This window comes from Phaenicophaeus curvirostris, chromosome 2, assembly GCF_032191515.1.
Source record: "Phaenicophaeus curvirostris isolate KB17595 chromosome 2, BPBGC_Pcur_1.0, whole genome shotgun sequence".
In the NCBI taxonomy this organism is placed as follows: Eukaryota; Metazoa; Chordata; class Aves; order Cuculiformes; family Cuculidae; genus Phaenicophaeus; species Phaenicophaeus curvirostris.
The window spans coordinates 69,373,624-69,391,923 of record NC_091393.1 but is presented as its reverse complement, the minus strand read 5'-3'; the positions used below and the strand labels follow the sequence as shown (position 1 = coordinate 69,391,923).

At 39.7% G+C, this 18,300-nt stretch overlaps 1 protein-coding gene across 11 annotated transcripts in view; it reads left to right on the top strand.

Annotated features, from left to right (window-relative positions):
- Nucleotides 1-406: 406 nt before the first annotated feature.
- Nucleotides 407-18,300, top strand: part of RGS7 (regulator of G protein signaling 7) — a 234,252-nt gene continuing 216,358 nt past the window's right edge. For all 11 annotated transcript variants that reach the window (XR_011337012.1, XM_069852370.1, XM_069852368.1 and 8 more), the window contains exons 1-2: nt 407-681; nt 1,702-1,813. Coding sequence is in view for 10 of the 11 variants with exons in the window: in XM_069852370.1 (XP_069708471.1) it covers nt 1,736-1,813 (78 nt within the window). In the remaining variant the exon portion in view is untranslated. The remainder of the gene's footprint in view (nt 682-1,701; nt 1,814-18,300) is intronic.

The following is an 18,300-nucleotide window of genomic DNA, read 5'->3' as shown; positions in this document are numbered from 1 at the left end:
CGCTCTCTGCTCTCTCCATTCCACTACTCAGAGAGATTGCAGTGCCAACACGGCACAAGCTCTTCCTAGTTCTCACTGGAAAAAAAAAAAAAAATGAAGTATCCAGCAAACAGCAGAGGAACAGGCAGATTCCCTGCTGCTGCTAGTTAAGGCGTAGGAAGGAGAAGGCGACACAATTCCCCCCCCAGCGTCTTTCACCATGGACTCCCACCCTTCCTTCCCTATCCCATTAGCGCACGTTCTCTTCCTGCCCAGCCCTCCGGTGCTACCTAATCTCATTTACAGAAGCTGCTGCCAGTTCTGCTGGCTGCTGCAGTTTCTTGGCCACTGTTTTCGGTGAGCGAGCCGAGAGAGCGCCTAGCAGGAGGAGGAGGAGGGCTGCTGTGTGGCGAAGCGGCGGCAGCGGCAGCAGCAGCACCTTTGACGTGCCCGTCCCCCACGTGACGGCCGCTCCATTGCGGGGAGGGAGCTGGGCTGCCGCCGCTCCGGCAGAGCGGGGAGAGCCGCAGCCGCGGCGACGGCACCAGCAGCGCCAGCAGCGCCTCCGCCCGCAGTGTGCGTGTGTGTGTGATGAGCGATCACCGCGTCCCTCCGCCTGCTGCCGGCTGACGCCGACCGCGCGGGGCGCAGCTGGAGGAGGCGAGGAGCCGCGGCCACCGCGCAGTGACCTTGGCCCGCGAGGTAAACGAGCCGGGCGGGGAGCCGCGCCCGGGGCAAGGCCGGGGCGGCGCCGCCGCTGTCCGCGGTGCTGCCGCTGTCCGCGGTGCTGAAGCCGCGGGCTCCGCGACGAGGCGGGCGCCCTGTCTCGGCTGTTTGGTGCCGAGGGGGCACTGCGGGGACAGGGCAGGGCGAGCCGGCGCCGCGGGCCAGGTGCAGCGGGAGGGCTGGGAGGCGGGGAAGGGCTCTGGAGGGAAGCGTTTGGGAGAGAGCTCAGCCCCTCCGGGATCTCCGCGACAGCCGGTGTGGTCTGTAGATGGAGTACATTCTTACACCTGCGTGGAAAGCCGGAGCTACAGCACGAGCTGAGCTCTCGCTTGGTGCAGCTCCCGTGTGACCGGGGGGTGGACGTGGGGGAGACGGGGCTGGCAGTGAAGCTGGTGTTTTACGATGAAAGTAGGTGAAAGCAAACCAGGTTTTCTGGCTTGTTTCTTCCTTCTCCCCCCACTTGCTTCCCTCTGCCGGCATATGTGTAAGAGCACACACATGCTGGTGAATTAAAGAGAACTTTAAAGTGTCTGGTTTGCCTTTTGTGCATCTGAGGGTTGTGAAAGTTGCTATGGCCTGAAGTCTTGAGGAGAGGGCACTGCTGAATAGGCAATAGTGGTCTGAGTCAGCTCTCCCAAAACTGTGGTCTTGGAAGATGCAGAGTATCCCTTGGGAAAGCCTGTGCAGGGGAGGAAGGAGTGTTTTGAGGAAGCATCTGTATGGCATGGCGGTTAGTGGTATATTAGGGACCTATTCAGAGTGACAATTCATTAACGTCTAAATTAGATTAACATATTGCATTCATTATTTACAGGCAAAGGAGAGTAGTGACAGTAAATGGTGAATTAGCAGCTTTGCTCCAATGCAAATATCCATTGGAGTAAGAGCACACACTGATTCTGATAACACGTTGGTAGAAAGTCAGGTCCATTAATCATCAAGGAAAGAAGGAGACCTGAGGTGATATCTTACTGAAACCACTTTTACCTTTTGCAGTGCAACGTTCAAAAGCAGATCAAATTTGAGGGACATGGCACAAGGAAATAATTATGGGCAAAGCAGCAACGGGGTGGCTGATGAATCCCCAAACATGCTGGTGTACAGAAAGGTAAGCCTTTGTGTTTTTCAAAAGTTGAGCAAGAGACTTTGGGAAATGGTGAAGTCTTGGATTCTTTTTGCCCAGCAAGTGAGAAAGGCCATTATTTTTCCTGTTTCTCTCCAATTTCATGAATATTGCTACTGCTGTGCTTTGTGTTCAATGGAGCAGTCTGATTTCAGAGCATGATCACCTGACACTAATTCACAATGTTTTGCGTTCGTCAGTGTTGATGCTGCCTACTGCAGCTTAATTGGCATGTGCAAAGTAGATCTATATACCAGGTACTACTAGTGACTCCTGTTTTGAGAAATGACTTTATCTGCTGTTTTAAATGACAAAATATGCACGTGTCAACTTTGCATCATGTTCAGAAACATTGATTGGTTCTGAATTTGAAATACTTGATGTATTTCATTCACTTTCTGTAGTGCTACGTATGTTAATGTGACTGTGGTGATGTGCTGGAGACTGGAACATGTTTTGAGTTCAGGTGTTCACTTGTAAAATCTATTAGTAAAGTGAATTAATATATATTTTTAAAGTTAATATTAATTGTATAATACAATAATTTTGTATTTCTATCTCTGGGTAAAGATTTTCATGGTGTAGGAAAGTCATAACCATGAACTCATTTAATATGAAGGGACAAGGTGATTAAAGATATTACTTACCTGCAGTCCCCACAACTTAAAAACACCAAGCACATACACCCCAGGGATTCACTCTGGGAAAGATTTCTAATGTAGTTATTCTAATAGCATCATTATACAGATTTCCAGAGGTTGAACTCCAGTAGGCAGGCTTACTTAGCCACTGTGCTTTTGTTTAAGTGACAGTAAATGCTTTGGGATTTTGAGACCTTTATGCATCTATTTTTTAAGAAAATGCTTTAATTGCATTTATCAAAAAAGAATAACAAAATAAATTCTAATAATAATGGAGAAAAATAACTTTGTTCTTGTACTCTAAAATACATAATTATGCAACTACTTGTTTATTCCTAGAACACAGTACTTATCAAGTGGGGGGGGGAAAGAAAATCAATATTTTTACTTTGTTAGAGGCATTGACATTTGGTTTTGCATGCTAACTGTAATATAATGCATCTGATATATACTTGGTTTAGTCTTTGAGGTGAACTGAGATATCACCAGTAACTGTGTTGTGTTCTTTTCCCAGGAATTAAAAAAATATTTAAAATTTAAGTCTGATGCATGCTTTTTTCTCTTTTTCTAATGTTATTGATTTCAGTTAGTCAGTTATGTTTGCTACTTTGAAAAATCAGTCTTTTTTTACATATGTGTATGAATTTATGAACTTAATCCTAGTTACCTATCTATGTAACAATGCACATCTAGAAATGCACAGAGTGATCTTGCCATTAACACCACAAGTGTGTTTCAAAATGCGGTTGCATGTGTGAATTTCTGTGTGAAAATATGTTGCATATATTAAAAATGATATACCGATACTTATATTGTTCTTTAGGTTTTTGATCTTTCTAAACAGAATCTTTCCATGTATGTCAGGTGCTTCCACTGTCTTTTCTCAGCTTACTTAGTACACAAAGTGGAAACACAGAGAAACTGTTTCTTTTCTCCCGTAGTGACTTTGTCTGGGGAACTGGTCAAGCTTGTGACTCGTTATATTTAGTGTGACCTCATGCCAAAATTTAATATTGTCCCTAAGCAGCCTCCAGACTGAAAGATTGCTCCTGAGGCAAGTCTTGAGAATCCTGGTGATAAAGGGGAAATTTGAAATGAGAGGTGAGGATAGGACACAAAACCTTAGGTGTGTGCTCAGCAAATCAAAGCATCAAATATATTTCAGTTCTCTGTAAATCAGCAGTAAAGGGGTGATATCAATGTGTGTTTTCCAGTGTAGCATCTGTCCTTCTCTTGCTTTTGTTACAGTGCATGTTATGCACTGAGTATTAAATTTCCAAAGAATGCTGTAGCATTACCTGCCATGTTTCTTTTCGTACATGTCAACTTATTTTTGTAGCATGGTGAATCAAAAGATCATTTAAGATTACTCTAACAACAGTGTTCACACAGAGAGAAAAGTAACAGCCCTTCCTTTGGCAGTATTCAAGAAATACACTACAAAATAATTTTAAAAATTATAAAAAAGTTACCTACCTTTTTCTGCGGTATGATATTACTGTAATCAAATGTGTTATACATTCCGTATCTAGAACATAGGTGGAAGATAGTTAGGTGGAAGTCATTTCACTTCAGCATATATCAACTCTGAATATAATTCTTTAATAGCAACAACTAAATCAAAGAATTCCTTGTAATACATTTGAAAACATAATACTTCTCTGTCTGTCATTGTGCTGGAAATCAAAACACTGTGCAGGCTGAACAAAGAACTAAATCTGCTGGCTTCATGAAGGACTTTTTTTTTTTTCTCCCCCAACTGGAAAAGTATTTATAGTTGTTAGGAAAAAAAAAAAAGGTAAATGTGCTATTGGCTGTCTCCAGAAGGGAACTGAATTTGAAGTCTTATATTTTGAATAACATTGCTGAAATCCACAAATACTGAAATGCTTTCTTCCAGTAGTTTATACCAGGGATCAGCACACATTTTGTTATATGTGTATCTGTAAGAAATAGGTGGGACATCTCTTACTACTGCTGTTAATAAACTAAAATTTGTCTATACTGAGTGAAGATCATTATTTGGCTATAAACCACAGTTTAGTACCATAGTAATTCTGCTAGCCTGTCTAACTTTCAGATATCATCTGAACTATGTTTTAAACTACATGGAGTTACGGCCCTAAATCCTGGTTCAAATCAGGAACGTTTTATAGAAAATTCCATATAGAATGAAGTTCTGGTATTTACAAATTCAGTATTTAAGTCTTGAATTGTTATAGAATTATTATTGCACTTTAAGTAAATTGCAAACTCTTGACAAATAAAGGCTACTTTTTCTATTTTTTAAAAATGTGTTTAGTTTGTCAGTATTACTTATTTTACAAAAATACAGATTATTGCATTTGAAAAATGACGGTTTATTCAAATTGTAACATAAGGTGATATAGAATGTAGATAGTTTGTTCTGATAGCAGCTTTTATTCATTGACAAGAGCTTCATTGCGTTTTGCTTTCAGATATGAAATATATTTTTAAAAATCAGCATAGCATAATTAAATATTTGATGCATACATAACTTAGAATTACTTATTTGAATCTGTGATGGAAAAGACAGCAGCACAAATAAATAGTTCCTTATATAATTTTTACATTGCCTTTTAAAATGCTTGTATAAGTGTTTTTATGCCTTGGAGAATAATTTTTATTTTAATAGGATGTCAGCTGCATTATTCTTTTTGTCTATCAGCCTAATTATAAAGTAATGACATGTGACACATCGTTGGTACTGGCATACCTAAGAAAAAGTCCTGAAATTTTCTGCTAGTAGCCTGAGGCAAACATGAAAAATGTAAAACTCCTGCTTTTTACTTCCTCTTCAGTAGAGTCCATTTCAGTCTGCAATTGAAAGAGGTAAGACACTAGAATCCATAGAATTTTAGCATCAAAAGTTGCTCATACAGAAACCATGGATTTCAGCAATGCTGACTTCAAACTAGGTCTTAAAGAAGAAACCTGGGATGTAATAAAGTCCATACTGTGCAGCTTTTCTAAGTTCCAGTGCCTGACTTGCCTTTTTTTTTTTTTTTTTTTGGAGGAACTTCCATTTAAGACCTAAAGGTCCTGCTAAACTTTTATCTTCCTTGCTTATGCTTTGCTTACATTTACAATCACACATATGCTGCAAGGATTAGGAGTTCTAATTAGTAAGTTTAATAGTTATTATATTGCTTTCTGAACTACCTTCATTTGAGAAATGATAGCTTTATGTTGTAACAATAAGATTAACTTTGTCTGAACAGTAATGCTGTTGTGACCGAGAAACTGATTTACTACCTCCCTTACTGCCCGGAGTGTTAAAATAGATTTGCCAAAGCTGATTAGAATTGCTAACAGTTGAGGCTTTCAGTGCTGTAATGAATATAATGAGGTGTTTGTTCTGTTCTTGTGACAATTGTTGAAGGTCATATATGCCGGTACTCATGCATAGCAAGGCCTGAGTTTGTAGTCTCAAGCTAATTCTTAGTTTACTGTGATCGGATATTCTTCATAGAAACTGTGCCTCCAAAGCATGATAATTACCAAACATGGTTGTAAATGTGTGATAGTGCAGTTATAATGTCTGAGGAAATAGTGACCACTGTCTTCTAATAACCATTCTCCTTTCTTCTGCTTGTACCAAAGATGACTTCTGGTGTAGTGTGCAGATAATACCACATCCTCATATGAATTTTATCAACTGCTCCCTTAAAAAAGATTGTTGGAAGAAAATGATATCATAGATAACTGTATTCCTTAGAGCCTGTAAGAACAAGGAAGGACATGGTAGGCAGAATTTTTCTAAGTGCTGTCACTCACTTTGATAAGGGAAGAATTAGTCTGATACTATGCATTTCTGAATATGCCATCACAACCTATGGAAGCATCTTGCTTCCAGTGCGAACTGAGTTTGTTACTGCTTTGCAAATGCCAGGGTACTTCAAGGCAGTACAGATAAGGGGGGTGGTTGTGGTGGTGTTTTTTTGGTTTTTTTTGTTTGTTTGGTTTTTTTAAAAATTAAATTACAGTAGAACTCTACTCTATGCAGTTTCTTCTTCTGAGAAGAAGAGCAATACTGTTGTGAGTCTTGGATGCTAGTCTTGGATTTGTTCCAATGTTCATCATTACAGCATTGATGGACTTCAGGAATTCCAGCTGTAGGAAGAATGGAATTTACCTCTCTATCCAGTATGAATGTTATGAGGATGTTGTCATAGTTCTGGAGTAGTTGGCTGATAATGAAGTAACCTGTTACATAGGTAATATCTAGAGGGCAGGAACTTAATACTGAAGAACAGAGCAGCTGCCAGATGTTCTTGACTGCCTTTCATAGAGAAAGACTGCATGTTTCCCTGTACACTCTCACCCTCATGCTTTGTATCTACCTCCCATGCAATGATTCACTTTATTGTGTCTTGGAATGCTTATTGTTAGTACCAGGTTTAGCATATATGTTTTGGCATCATTTGTGATAAGAACAGTATACATTATTTGATTTTCTTCACAACTATATAGAGGCACTGAAAATTCCAAGGAAATCCGATTAAAGATATGTCTACCTGAGTGCAGGTTGCTAGATCTACAAGAGAGGCACGTGCCCTGTGTATTTGCTTTGCTGATTCCTGCTGGTATTTTCTATCCTTTCTGTTCTCTTTCTTCCACTAGATGTAGAAATACATCAAGTAATATTACAGTGAGAGGTTTACTGCTGCTTGCCGTTCTGACTTTGATGTGCTCAGATCACTGGGATTGCTGTAAATTGCAAAAACCCCACAGAATTCTCTGCCACCATGTTACTTCTTTTCTCCATTCCACATGTGCCGTCTGAAAACACTATGTGCCTGTTTTGTGCATTGTCATTTTCAGTTTCTCTGCCTCTTTGCTTTGAAGCAGTCTACATTTGTAGCTATGGAAACAATGATGCTATTGATAGTGACGTGCAATAAGGAGTCAGAAACTGTTTGTTTTGGAGTTTTGATTTTTGTTTTCATTTACTTCAGGCTTACCACATTCTTTGTGGACTGCAAGAATTTTAAGACTAACCTTCATCATATGAAAACATTTGACAGATTCCCACCAAAGGTGGTGTGAACAGTAATGAAGACACGTTAAAATACTTACATGTAAATACAACTCGTTAAATTGTGGCTATTTTCCCACTTTAGGGATCACAAACCAATTGAAGTGTAGTTGGAATTTTTAGTTTAGGAAGCACTTTACTGGCTTTTTCAAATCAGTCTGTAAATGCTGCTAAGAGAGAAGAAATTTGACTTACGAAGTCTATTTACCAATCTAAATCCCACATGAAGCCCAGAAAGAACAGAATAAAGTCACCATCAAGATATGTTTAATTGTTTTTTACATGCTATAATTTTTTTCAGACAAAGTCTAGGGGAAAGGTAAAGACTGCAGGCAGATTTATAATAATACAGAGTGTGAACAATAGCTGATTTTCAACTATGTCTATGAAAAATAAAGCTTTTACAAAAGAGATACATGTAATTATTCTGCATTGCAGATGGGTAAACTGAGGCACGACAGTGACATGTCAGAGTTGTGGAAAGGCTAAAAATACTATTACAGAGGAAACTGTTTTCTACAGAAGAGGGAGCTATTAGGGCTGAGCTCGCAGAATACTACCCAGAATGGCTTGGGTTTCTTTTTGAAACAGATAGCAGTAGTGGGTGGGAGAAGCTGAAACATAGAAGGATTGCTTTTGTCAACTTTGTTAAAGGTGGGTAAAGTCTGGATTTTAATAGTGATAATATGATCCTTAGGGAAATGAATAAGGGAAGAAAACATAGAGGTCGGGATTAGTAGTAGTAGACTAACCACTTCAGAAAAACATCCTCAAATGAAGCTCTGAGGTGCTGGTGCACTGAAGAAAAAGTGTATGACTAGTTTTCTGTGGCAGAGGGATCAGCCAAGAATTTTGATTTTGCTTGTGATTGCCATCAGCTATATATATATATAAAAAAGTTGCAGATAAAAATGTTGAGCTAAGTATTAAAGTCCATGTTGGTTATAAGAGTAACTGGAATAGATATAGTGGAATGAGATTGTCTGGAAAGCCTCAGGGAATGTTTGTCCTTGGAGCTGAACTGTCCGAGAAACAGAGTTGCTAAGTGTAACTTCATATGAAGAGTAAGAAATGCCTGGGGTTAGTGTGGGTGAATGGGCTTACCAAGAAAGGGAGCTGTAGGAACAAGTATAGGAGCATCTTGTAAAGCCATTGTAATGGTCAGTGAAACTTTTACTAGATGACACATGGACTTCTTCACTAACAGGGATGGGAGCTTGGCATTTGGAGTACTTAGCCTCCTAAACTTTGGGGCCTGTTTTGTGCTTGTGTGTGTGTGTATCTGTGTTTGAAAGCTTCCTACATTAGATGCTGCTATAGATCTCTCTCAATTTGTTTGTAATGCTCTGTGTATCTCTGAAAAGACAGCTTCATGGGCTGAGGTTCGGGGAAGCTGCTTTGTCTGTGGAAGTGATCAGGGCATCAAAAGCCAGAGACATCATTCTTCCTTTTTCTTACTGCTGTTACGTGCTCTTCCGTCAAATATGCTTCTGGCTCAAAATTTATTGCTGATGAGCAAGAACTGGAAAGATGACACCATGATGTATATTTTAACCATATTTTTCTAATGAAGATGTCTGATTTTCAAGATTTTTATAACTGTGCTATTTCTACTCAATTGAGGATATCTTTGATAGCCATTAAATTTAATCTGAAATCTACTATAGAATCATAGAATCACCAGGTTGGAAAAGACCTCTTGGATCATCGAGTCCAACCATTCCTATCTGCCACCAATCCATGTCTCTGAGAACCTCATCTACCCACCTTTACACAACTCCAGGGATGGTAACTCAACCACATCCTGGGCAGCTTGATCCAGTGCCTGATGACCCTTTCTGTGAAAAATTTCTTTCTGATATGTAGTCTGAACCTCCCCCGGTGCAGCTTGAGGCCATTACCCCTTGTCCTGTCCCCTGTCACTTAGGAGAAGAGGCCAGCACCTTCCTCTCTACAATCTCCTTTCAGGTAGTTGTAGAGAGCAATGAGGTCTCCCCTCAGCCTTCTCTTCTCAAGGCTAAACAACCCCAGCTCCCTCAGCCACTCCTCATAAGACTTGTTCTCCAGCCTCTTCACCAGCTTTGTTGCTCTTCTCTGGACTCGCTCCAGAGCCTCAACATCCTTCTTGTGGTGAGGGGCCCAGAACTGAACACAGCATTCGAGGTGCGATCTCACCAGTGCCGAGTACAAGGGCAGAATAACCTCCCTGGACCTGCTGGTCACGCCATTTCTGATGCAATCCAAGATGCCATTGGCCTTCTTGGCCACCTGGGCACACTGCTGGCTCATGTTCAGTCGGCTGTCAATCAACACCCCCAGGTCTTCCTCCTCCGGGCAGCTTTCTAGCCACTCTTCCTAGTCTGTAGCACTGCATAGGGTTGTTGTGCCCCAAGTGCAGGACCCGGCATTTGGCCTTGTTAAACCTCATGCCATTGGACTCTGCCCAGCGGTCCAGCCTGTTCAGATCCCTTTGCAGAGCCTCCCTACCCTCCAGCAGATCCATGCTTCCACCCAGCTTAGTATCATCTGCAGACTTGCTAAGGGTGCACTCAGTGCCTTCATCCACGTCTTGATAAAGGTATTGAACAGGGCTGGACCCAGCACTGAGCCCTGGGGGACTCCATTTGTGACTGGCCTCCATCTTTCCCCCAGGAGCGTGTGTGCCTGTCTAGGCCAGTGGCAGCCAGTTTCCTAAGCAGAATGCTGTGTGAAACTGTCAAAGGCTTTACTGAAGCCCAAGATGCTTGGCAAGACCTGCCTTTCATGAACCTGTATTGACTGGGCCTGATCACCCGGTTCTCTTGCATGTGCTTCATGATAGCACTCAAGATAATCTGTTCCATGGCTTTCCCTGGCACTGAGGTCAGACTGACAGGCCTGTAGTTTCCTGGATTCTCCGTTTCACTCTTCTTGTGAAAGGCTATAACATCAGCCAGCCTCCAGTCAAGTGGAACTTCCCCAGTCAGCCAGGACTGCTGGAAGTTGATGGAAAAGGGGTTTGGCACATCCACCAGCTCCCTCAATACCCTTGGGTGGATCCCATCTGGCCCTGTAGACTTGTGAGTGTCTAATTGGCCAAGGAAGTCTCTAACCACCTCCTCTTGGATCATGGGAACTTTGTTCTGGTCCTCTAACTACTGTGGATGTATACACAGGGAATAACTTTCCTTACTATTAAAGACTGAGGCAAAGAAGGCATTAAGTACCTCAGCCTTGTCCTCATCCTTTGTCACAGTTGTTCCCTTTGCACCAAATAAAGACTGAATATTCTCCCTGGCCCTCCTTTTACTACTGATGTATTTGTTGGGAGATTTTTTATTATCTTCCACAGAATTGACCGGTCTGAGTTCTAGTTGGGCTTTAGCCTTCCTGATTTTTTCCTCTGCATGATCTCACTTCCTCCCTGTAGTCCACCCAAGATGCCTTCTTCCAAAGTTCATAGACATTCCTCTTCTTTTTGATGTCCACCTAGATCTCACTTCTCAACCAAGCTGTTTTTTTTCCCCTGATGTCTCATTTTCCACCACATGGGGACAGTTTGCTCCTGCACTGCCAGGATTTCCTTCTTGAAGAGTACCCAGCCCGCTTGGGTTCCCATGCCCTTAAGTACTGTCTCCCATGGGACTTTATCAACCAGCCTTCTGAACAGTGCAGAGTCTGCCCTCTGGAAATTTAAGGTGGCCCTTCTGCCAACTCCTCTCTTCACCTCACCTAGAACTGAGAATTCTACCATCTTGTGATCGCTTTGCCCTAGTCATCCTCCATCCATCACATCCCCCACAAGGCCTTCTCAATTCACAAACATCAGGTCCAGGAGGGCGACTTCCGTTGTTGGTTCATTCACCAGTTGTGTAAGGAAGTTGTCTTCCCCACACTCCAGAAACCTTCTAGACTGCTTTCTCTCTGCTGTATTGTACTTCCAGCAGACATCTAGTAGGTTAAATTCTCCCACAAGGACAAGAGCTATCGATCTTGAGACTTCTCCCAGTTGTCTGTAGAAAAGCTCAGCAGCTGTTTCTTCTTGGCTACGTGGTCTATAACAAACTCCCATCACAATGTCTGACTTCTTATGAGCTCCTCTGATTTTTACCCATGGGCACTTGATCCCATCATCACCATAATCAAGCTTAATGGTATCAACGCAGGGGAGGTTCAGGCTTGATATCAGGAAAAAAATTTTCATGGAAAGGGTCAATGGGCACTGGAACAGGCTGCCCAGGCAGGTGGTTGAGTCACCTTCCCTGGAGGTGTCTAAAAGATGGGTGGATGAGATACTGAGGGGCATGGTTTAGTGATTGATAGGAATGGTTGGACTCGATGATCCAGTGGGTCCTTTCCAACCTAGTGATTCTGTGATTCTGTGAAAGCACTCTCTAACATAGAGGGCTACCCCACTGTGTATTAGATCCACAGTGTCATTCAAATGAGAAATCCTTTTGTGGTAGTCTCTAAGAATTTATCATGTTGTATTCATATCAAAGGTGTGCTGGTTTAATTATGAAAAACCTTAAGTAAGAGCTGAATTAGACTCCAAGAACCAATCACATAGAAATTTATCCATCACAGTTAAATCATCCTTCTTCTGGCATTCTTGTACTGATTTTATTGAAACTGGGTAAAATGGAAGTTCTGAAGCTGTATTAACTCTTTTTTATCACTTCTGTCTGAGTTGTGTGTCTGCTTTCTTCTTCCTTTGACCTGTGTCGAATCCTGTTTGACTAAGACAGAGCAGAGTTCTGTGGAGAAAGGATTGTGCCACAGAGGAAAAGATAGCAAGCACAGAGGATTTCTTCACGACACACGTCAGATGTATAAGGATTATCTAGCTGAAAGTGAAAATTGCTCTCTATAAAACCAAAGGATTTTTTTTTCTTTCTGTTCTAGTTATTCTTGATGACGTAGATGGTTGTATAATGTGAATGTACATGTATGCACATGCATATGCACTTATAGTGTTTCCGTAATCTAACAAACGGAATGGCAGTTCTAAGTATCTTCTCAGCAGTAGTACTTTGTCTTCCCAGATGCAAAAAAGAATTGCACTGAAATATTTTGTATAGCCGTTCTTAAAAGCACCTTATATTCTTTTGGAAAACCACATTTTTTTCTGATCTACTTTTACCTCAGGGTGAATAAGCAGTTTACTGTATGCCTTTTGAAAGAAAGATATATTAGTGCTTTTTAACACCTACACTTCTCTGAACTACAGACTGTTAGAGGTATTTATCTTCTGTGAGCTAGATTCTGCCCTTATGTAGATTGACAGCATCTCTCGATATCAGTAGGAGTCATGCAATTGCATTTGATATAGAATCGATATCAACAAGGGGAATGGCAAAGCTTAATAATAGACCCTTGAATTTACACAAAATTGAGCCAGATATTTTGTGATAAGAATTGTCTACGTGTTGTACTTTCATCTGTATGGAGGAGAAAATATAGAACATTTTGTGACTGTACAACAAAATCCCTGATCTTGGCATATTTAGTGCTGCAGGCATAGGACTGTGATCTGAAGCTTAATTTCAAAATTGTAAAATGGGATGGCTCCTTAGTAGGAAATGGAAACCTCCGTGTCTGAATAATGTTATCGTAGAGGGCTGTACTAAGATTTCTGTACGGCTTGAGTAGTTTATCTTAGCTGTGTCATTTCTAAGGTAGGTGATCTGCAGTATAATTAAGCTCATCGTAGTGAATTTCTGTGAAGATCAACTGTCTACTTTATACAGAGTACCTGAAATATATCAAAGTACTACATTAGATGGTAAAGTGCTACGGTCATTGGAATTCAGTTTTAGACAATTAGAATACTATAAACAACAAGAGTTCTACCCAGCTGCTCACAGTATTACTAGCTTCCAAATGCCTCATTTCTTTAAGAGTTACTAGGCAACCGCAAATCTCATTCAAGTCACTAGGAGCTAAAGGTTTTTAGTACCTTTTCATAAATCACGTCTATTACTCTGTGGAATTATCACAGTACCAGAATGAAATATTTAGATTCCAGTTCCTGTGGTCTGGAGGGAAGACCAATGTCAGTCAGAGGAGAAGAGCCATACTAAACTCCAGTATAGCTAATACATTGGCTTGTTTTCCAAGAGAAGTGAAATACCTTAAGCTTGTTTTAAAAAGGGATAATTATATATCACTTTATCTGTGCTCATTTCTTAAAAATCTGTAATATGAGAATAGCATCTGCTACAGGAAAATCTTTTCAAAGTTTAGGCATCTGTTCTACTCTACAGACAGTTGTGACCAGAAGCAATTAAATTCATTTATAGTGGAAAAACTAGTTCTAGTTTTCTCTTCATCTTCATACAGCTCTGTTTGTATAGCATTACTTCTGGATGTTGAAGTTCATGTTCAGCTCTTTATTAAACACACTGTCCTGTTTTTATGTTGATGTAACGTTAGTGTCTTATTTTGAAGAACATTCAGAAGACAAGTGCATGAGCATGTTCTATTTATATAGTTGTGTTTGTATTTTCTGTGTTGTTGCATCCATAGCTGTCATGCTATTAAACTTTTAACAGAAACTTCGGTATATAGGTAGGTAGGCAGGCCATAGCCAATGCTATTGTCTCTGGGATTCTTTAGGATTTTTTTTTTTCTGTCTAGTAATTAAGGGCTAAGCTTGATTCCTGGACACTGGACTTGACAGTGCTTTCTAGTTCCATATTCCAGTGTTTGGGAGCTCTTGCTTTAAACCATGGAAAATAAGACACATTGTACAGATATAAATATGTAAGCATGGATTTCCTCTGAAGGTTCTACCTTTCTTTCCAACTCACTGATCTCTGTTGTCTAAATTAAATGAAGACAAAGATGCTGAGATGGCAGTTTATATTATCCTGTTAGGACAGGATTTGACTTGCCATCTTTTTTTTTTTTAAAAAAAAATATCTTTAAGTACTATACTTCTTGCTTCCTCTTCAAGTTATTCTACTGCTTGTGTCCCATGAAATAGTTTCTTCGAGTAGATCATTTTATAGTGCTTATTCTTGGTCACTCTTGGCAATATTAATAGACATGAAGGACGAAACAGTGCATGCGAGGTACTGAAAGAAAGATACCTAGGATTACATCATTCATCCTTTGGAATATGTTTGTCTTCATGTGAACCATACCATCAGTTGCTCTATTCTGCAAATGTGGCAGGTTAAGCAGCGTGAAACGAGACGACCAGGATTGTGCTTTTGGAAAAGGTGCTGGACGTTCACTAGGTGGTGCTCTTCCCTCTGGGTAGCGAATAAACATCCTACCGGGATGTGGCATAGCTTTAAAACGGAATGTGACCATGCAGAGGGAGAGTGAGTGTGAGAGAAGGAAGGTTAGGTCTAGGTTGTCCTGCTGAATGGTTTTGAATAAATCATTCCATATCAAGCAAGGTGAAAGGCATGCAGGCTCTTTGTGCTTAACTCCTTAGGATGCAGATAAGTAAGAGGCAGACGTTATTTTAAATAATACGTGAAACAACATTTTTCATAGAAGTAAGAAGCTGCTCCCCACTTCTTTGAGTAGTAAGATTGGAACCACAGAAATTTTCATTTGTGCAGTGCTGTAAAAACTGTAAATTCCTCATGACTGGACGATTCTTGAGATTCCCAGAATGCAGTTTGCTTAAGAGTAAGGAGAGAATCTAAAATCAAGTATTGCATTTAGAAAGGTGAAAGTAGGAACACGGATATTATTCATAGTTCTGCTGTGCTTTTTGACAAAATGGTAGCAAATTTGTGCCTCTGTTTCCCATTTGTAATTTGGAGATAATTTGGATGGATTATGACGAGACACCAAGAATAAGATTAATTATATTTTTTGACAGGGTATAGTATAGGAACGGCAGTATTGCATTAATAAATATTGCCTTATTTTTCTGATGCACCTTATTTCCTGCTGTTTTTTTTTTTTTTCCACAATGTCACTGTGATTCATTTCAGATCTAACCTTTGACTTTCTGACTAACACGTTTTATCCCTTTTGAGTGTAGTTCCATCAGCCTGGACAGCTTTAACTGCCAATGGAGTGTTAAGTGGAGATACAGCAGCTACATCTCCACATAGTGTGCTGATAGTATACTTTCCAGTGTCATTTCTTCTGTTTCTTTACCTGTTCTGAATTCTTCAGTGAGTGATGACAGAGGGAAAGTAGGTGTACATGACTTACAGTACAGGCTTATCTGTGAAGATCAGATGGCATCTATAATAATTTTCCCAATGATTTGGTTATTTTCCCTTCCATTTCCTGTAAATTGTCTAGGGAAAACTCATGTGCTGAAACAAACAAGAATAATGGAAGTGCTGACCTTTATTGACAGAATGGCATTTTGTGCCTTTTAACCACAGCAGTCTAATCTCACTTCTGTAATGCTGTGTTTGAAATAATATGTAAATCTATGGAATCCAAACACAGGGGTTTTTTTGTGCCACTAAAATAACAGGATAGCTGTAACTAAAGTGGTGTGTGGGAGCCATGTTTGTGAAATTTTGCTTTCCAGCAATTTAGAACTAATCAGAACATTGAATAAGTATTGTGGCAAGTGTAACTAAAGGGATATTAATCCACACGATGTTTTTCCCCAAGCTTTAGTTTTTGTAACAGAGACTGTAATTGTACCTCTCAACAATACATCATAACATTTACTATGCTGAAGCAAAAAGTCTTTCAATCTGCATTCATATGGGTAGCATAAGTTTAATATGAATAGTGATGGTTTGAATGAGCATATGCAGCTTTGTACACAGTATTCTTGTGAAACACAGGTAGACCTGCAGAGCAACCGGTTTACTTGTTTCTTTTGCTTTTTTTTTTTTTTTTTTTTGCTAGAGCTGTTATTATTGGCATCTGTGCTATCACCAGCAGGATGTAGTTCCCCAAACTGTTAGTGTGTGTGTGTACGTGTATTCCTGTTTGCACCTGGAATTCTACCTGTGAGTAAATTTTCCCACCCAGCTGAAATAGTTCCTCACTTTGTCAGTACGATCCTATCTTTTATTATTACTTCTTACATCCATAAATAGAAGTGGTTTGCCTTTGAGCAAAGGGAGAGAAGCATTTAAAGGAAAGATTATGATATTAAAAGTGCATGTTCTGTATAGAACTGCATCAGCAAATTTGGGCATTCACTCACCCAAGTAATTTTTTCATGTAATATTTCAATGAAGAGATTCAAATATATTCACATTTTTGATAGATATTACTTCTGAACTAGCAACTTCCATATGTCCTGTCTTAAAACTATACAACCTTTCATTTTGGAAGTCTCTCTTCACTTGCCTCTTCTACTAAGAGAACTGTGTGCTTTGGAATGATTAGCATTGCTAATGATGTAAAATATTTTCCTTACTTTGGATTAGTGTCCAGTTTCTTTTACACTCTTTATAAATGTTTGTCAGGTAACATTAGAAGCACCTTATTCTGTGACTTCTAAAATCCATCATGCTAAACCGATTTATTTGTGAAAACATCTTTAACTCTCAGAAGCTGTGACTTTTTTCAATTATAAATGGCAAGTCTGGAGGTGTAATGCTGGAATCAATATGACTTTAAATTGTCTTGTTAGAAAGTTGCTGTCTGCTAATGAGGTTGAGTCATGGTCCTAGGCAGTGAATGATTTCAAGTCTGATGCTATGTTGGGTTTTGTTCTATTTCTGGCTATGTGCATTACAGGCATATGAAAAATTATAATTTAAGAATGACCAAACTTTTCCTTCTGCAATCACAAAAACATTTATGAGCCATCATACATTTGTTTTTGCATCTTTAGTTCTGTTTTCTCTGCTTCAGTTCAGTATGGAAATCTAGTAAAAGCCTTTTATTAGCATAATTTTATTGCACTGAAATTTTAACCAATTTCCCTGAGCAAGGAACCAATCTAATGACCCCATGTGGTTTATGTGGACTAAAGAAATGCACCTTGTATGCAGAACCAAGGTTTTTTTTCTTAGTCTAATTAAAGTATCAGCAATCTAATCAAAATGTTATTTGTCCGGTTAGAATACTCCGCATAGATAGACACTCATATGTATATCACTGATTATGCAATTATTGTTAGTACCAAATATTAGTATAGTTAAAACTGAAAGACACAAGCTGTTTAGTATCTATTTCTTTCTCTGTGTTAGGCTCAACTTTTTTTCTGTGCTCCTTAGGGTCAATAGTGCTAATTTATCTTCTAGAGGGATAGTGAAGGATTACAGCAATCTTCTGCATCCTGATGGAAAAAGGATGATGGTGGTATTGAATATTTCTTCCTTGTTGCTCATGGATCTGCTTGTGTTTATTGTTTTGTGTTTGCTAACATGTTGCCTTGCTTGCTTTTTCTTTGTTGGTCCCCAAATTCCATTTTTTAATCCAAATTTTACCACATATGGTACTTTTTACCCAGTTCTCAAGGTTGTATGCCTTTACCAGGAATTTGAGGATGTATTTTTTGTATTTGTAGCCCTGGAGCCCAGTATCATCCAGTACTTGCCACAGTCTCTACTACCACCTGCTGCTTGAACTTTTTGGGGCTTCTGTTAAAAATCTCTGTCTTTATTAAACAGCCTTTGAACTTCTTTAGCATAAGAAATATTTTATTAGCACATCCTTATAATCCCCTTGTATTAGGGTCATTGAATTGTTGACAGTACAAAAACCATGATCCATTAGGAAATCTATATATCTACAGATACATGTAGATACCATGTTTTGGTAATTACTAGCTGCTTATTTTGCTGATATGTTACTAAAATGACTTTATAACAGTTTTCACAGTAAAAGACAAATCAGTC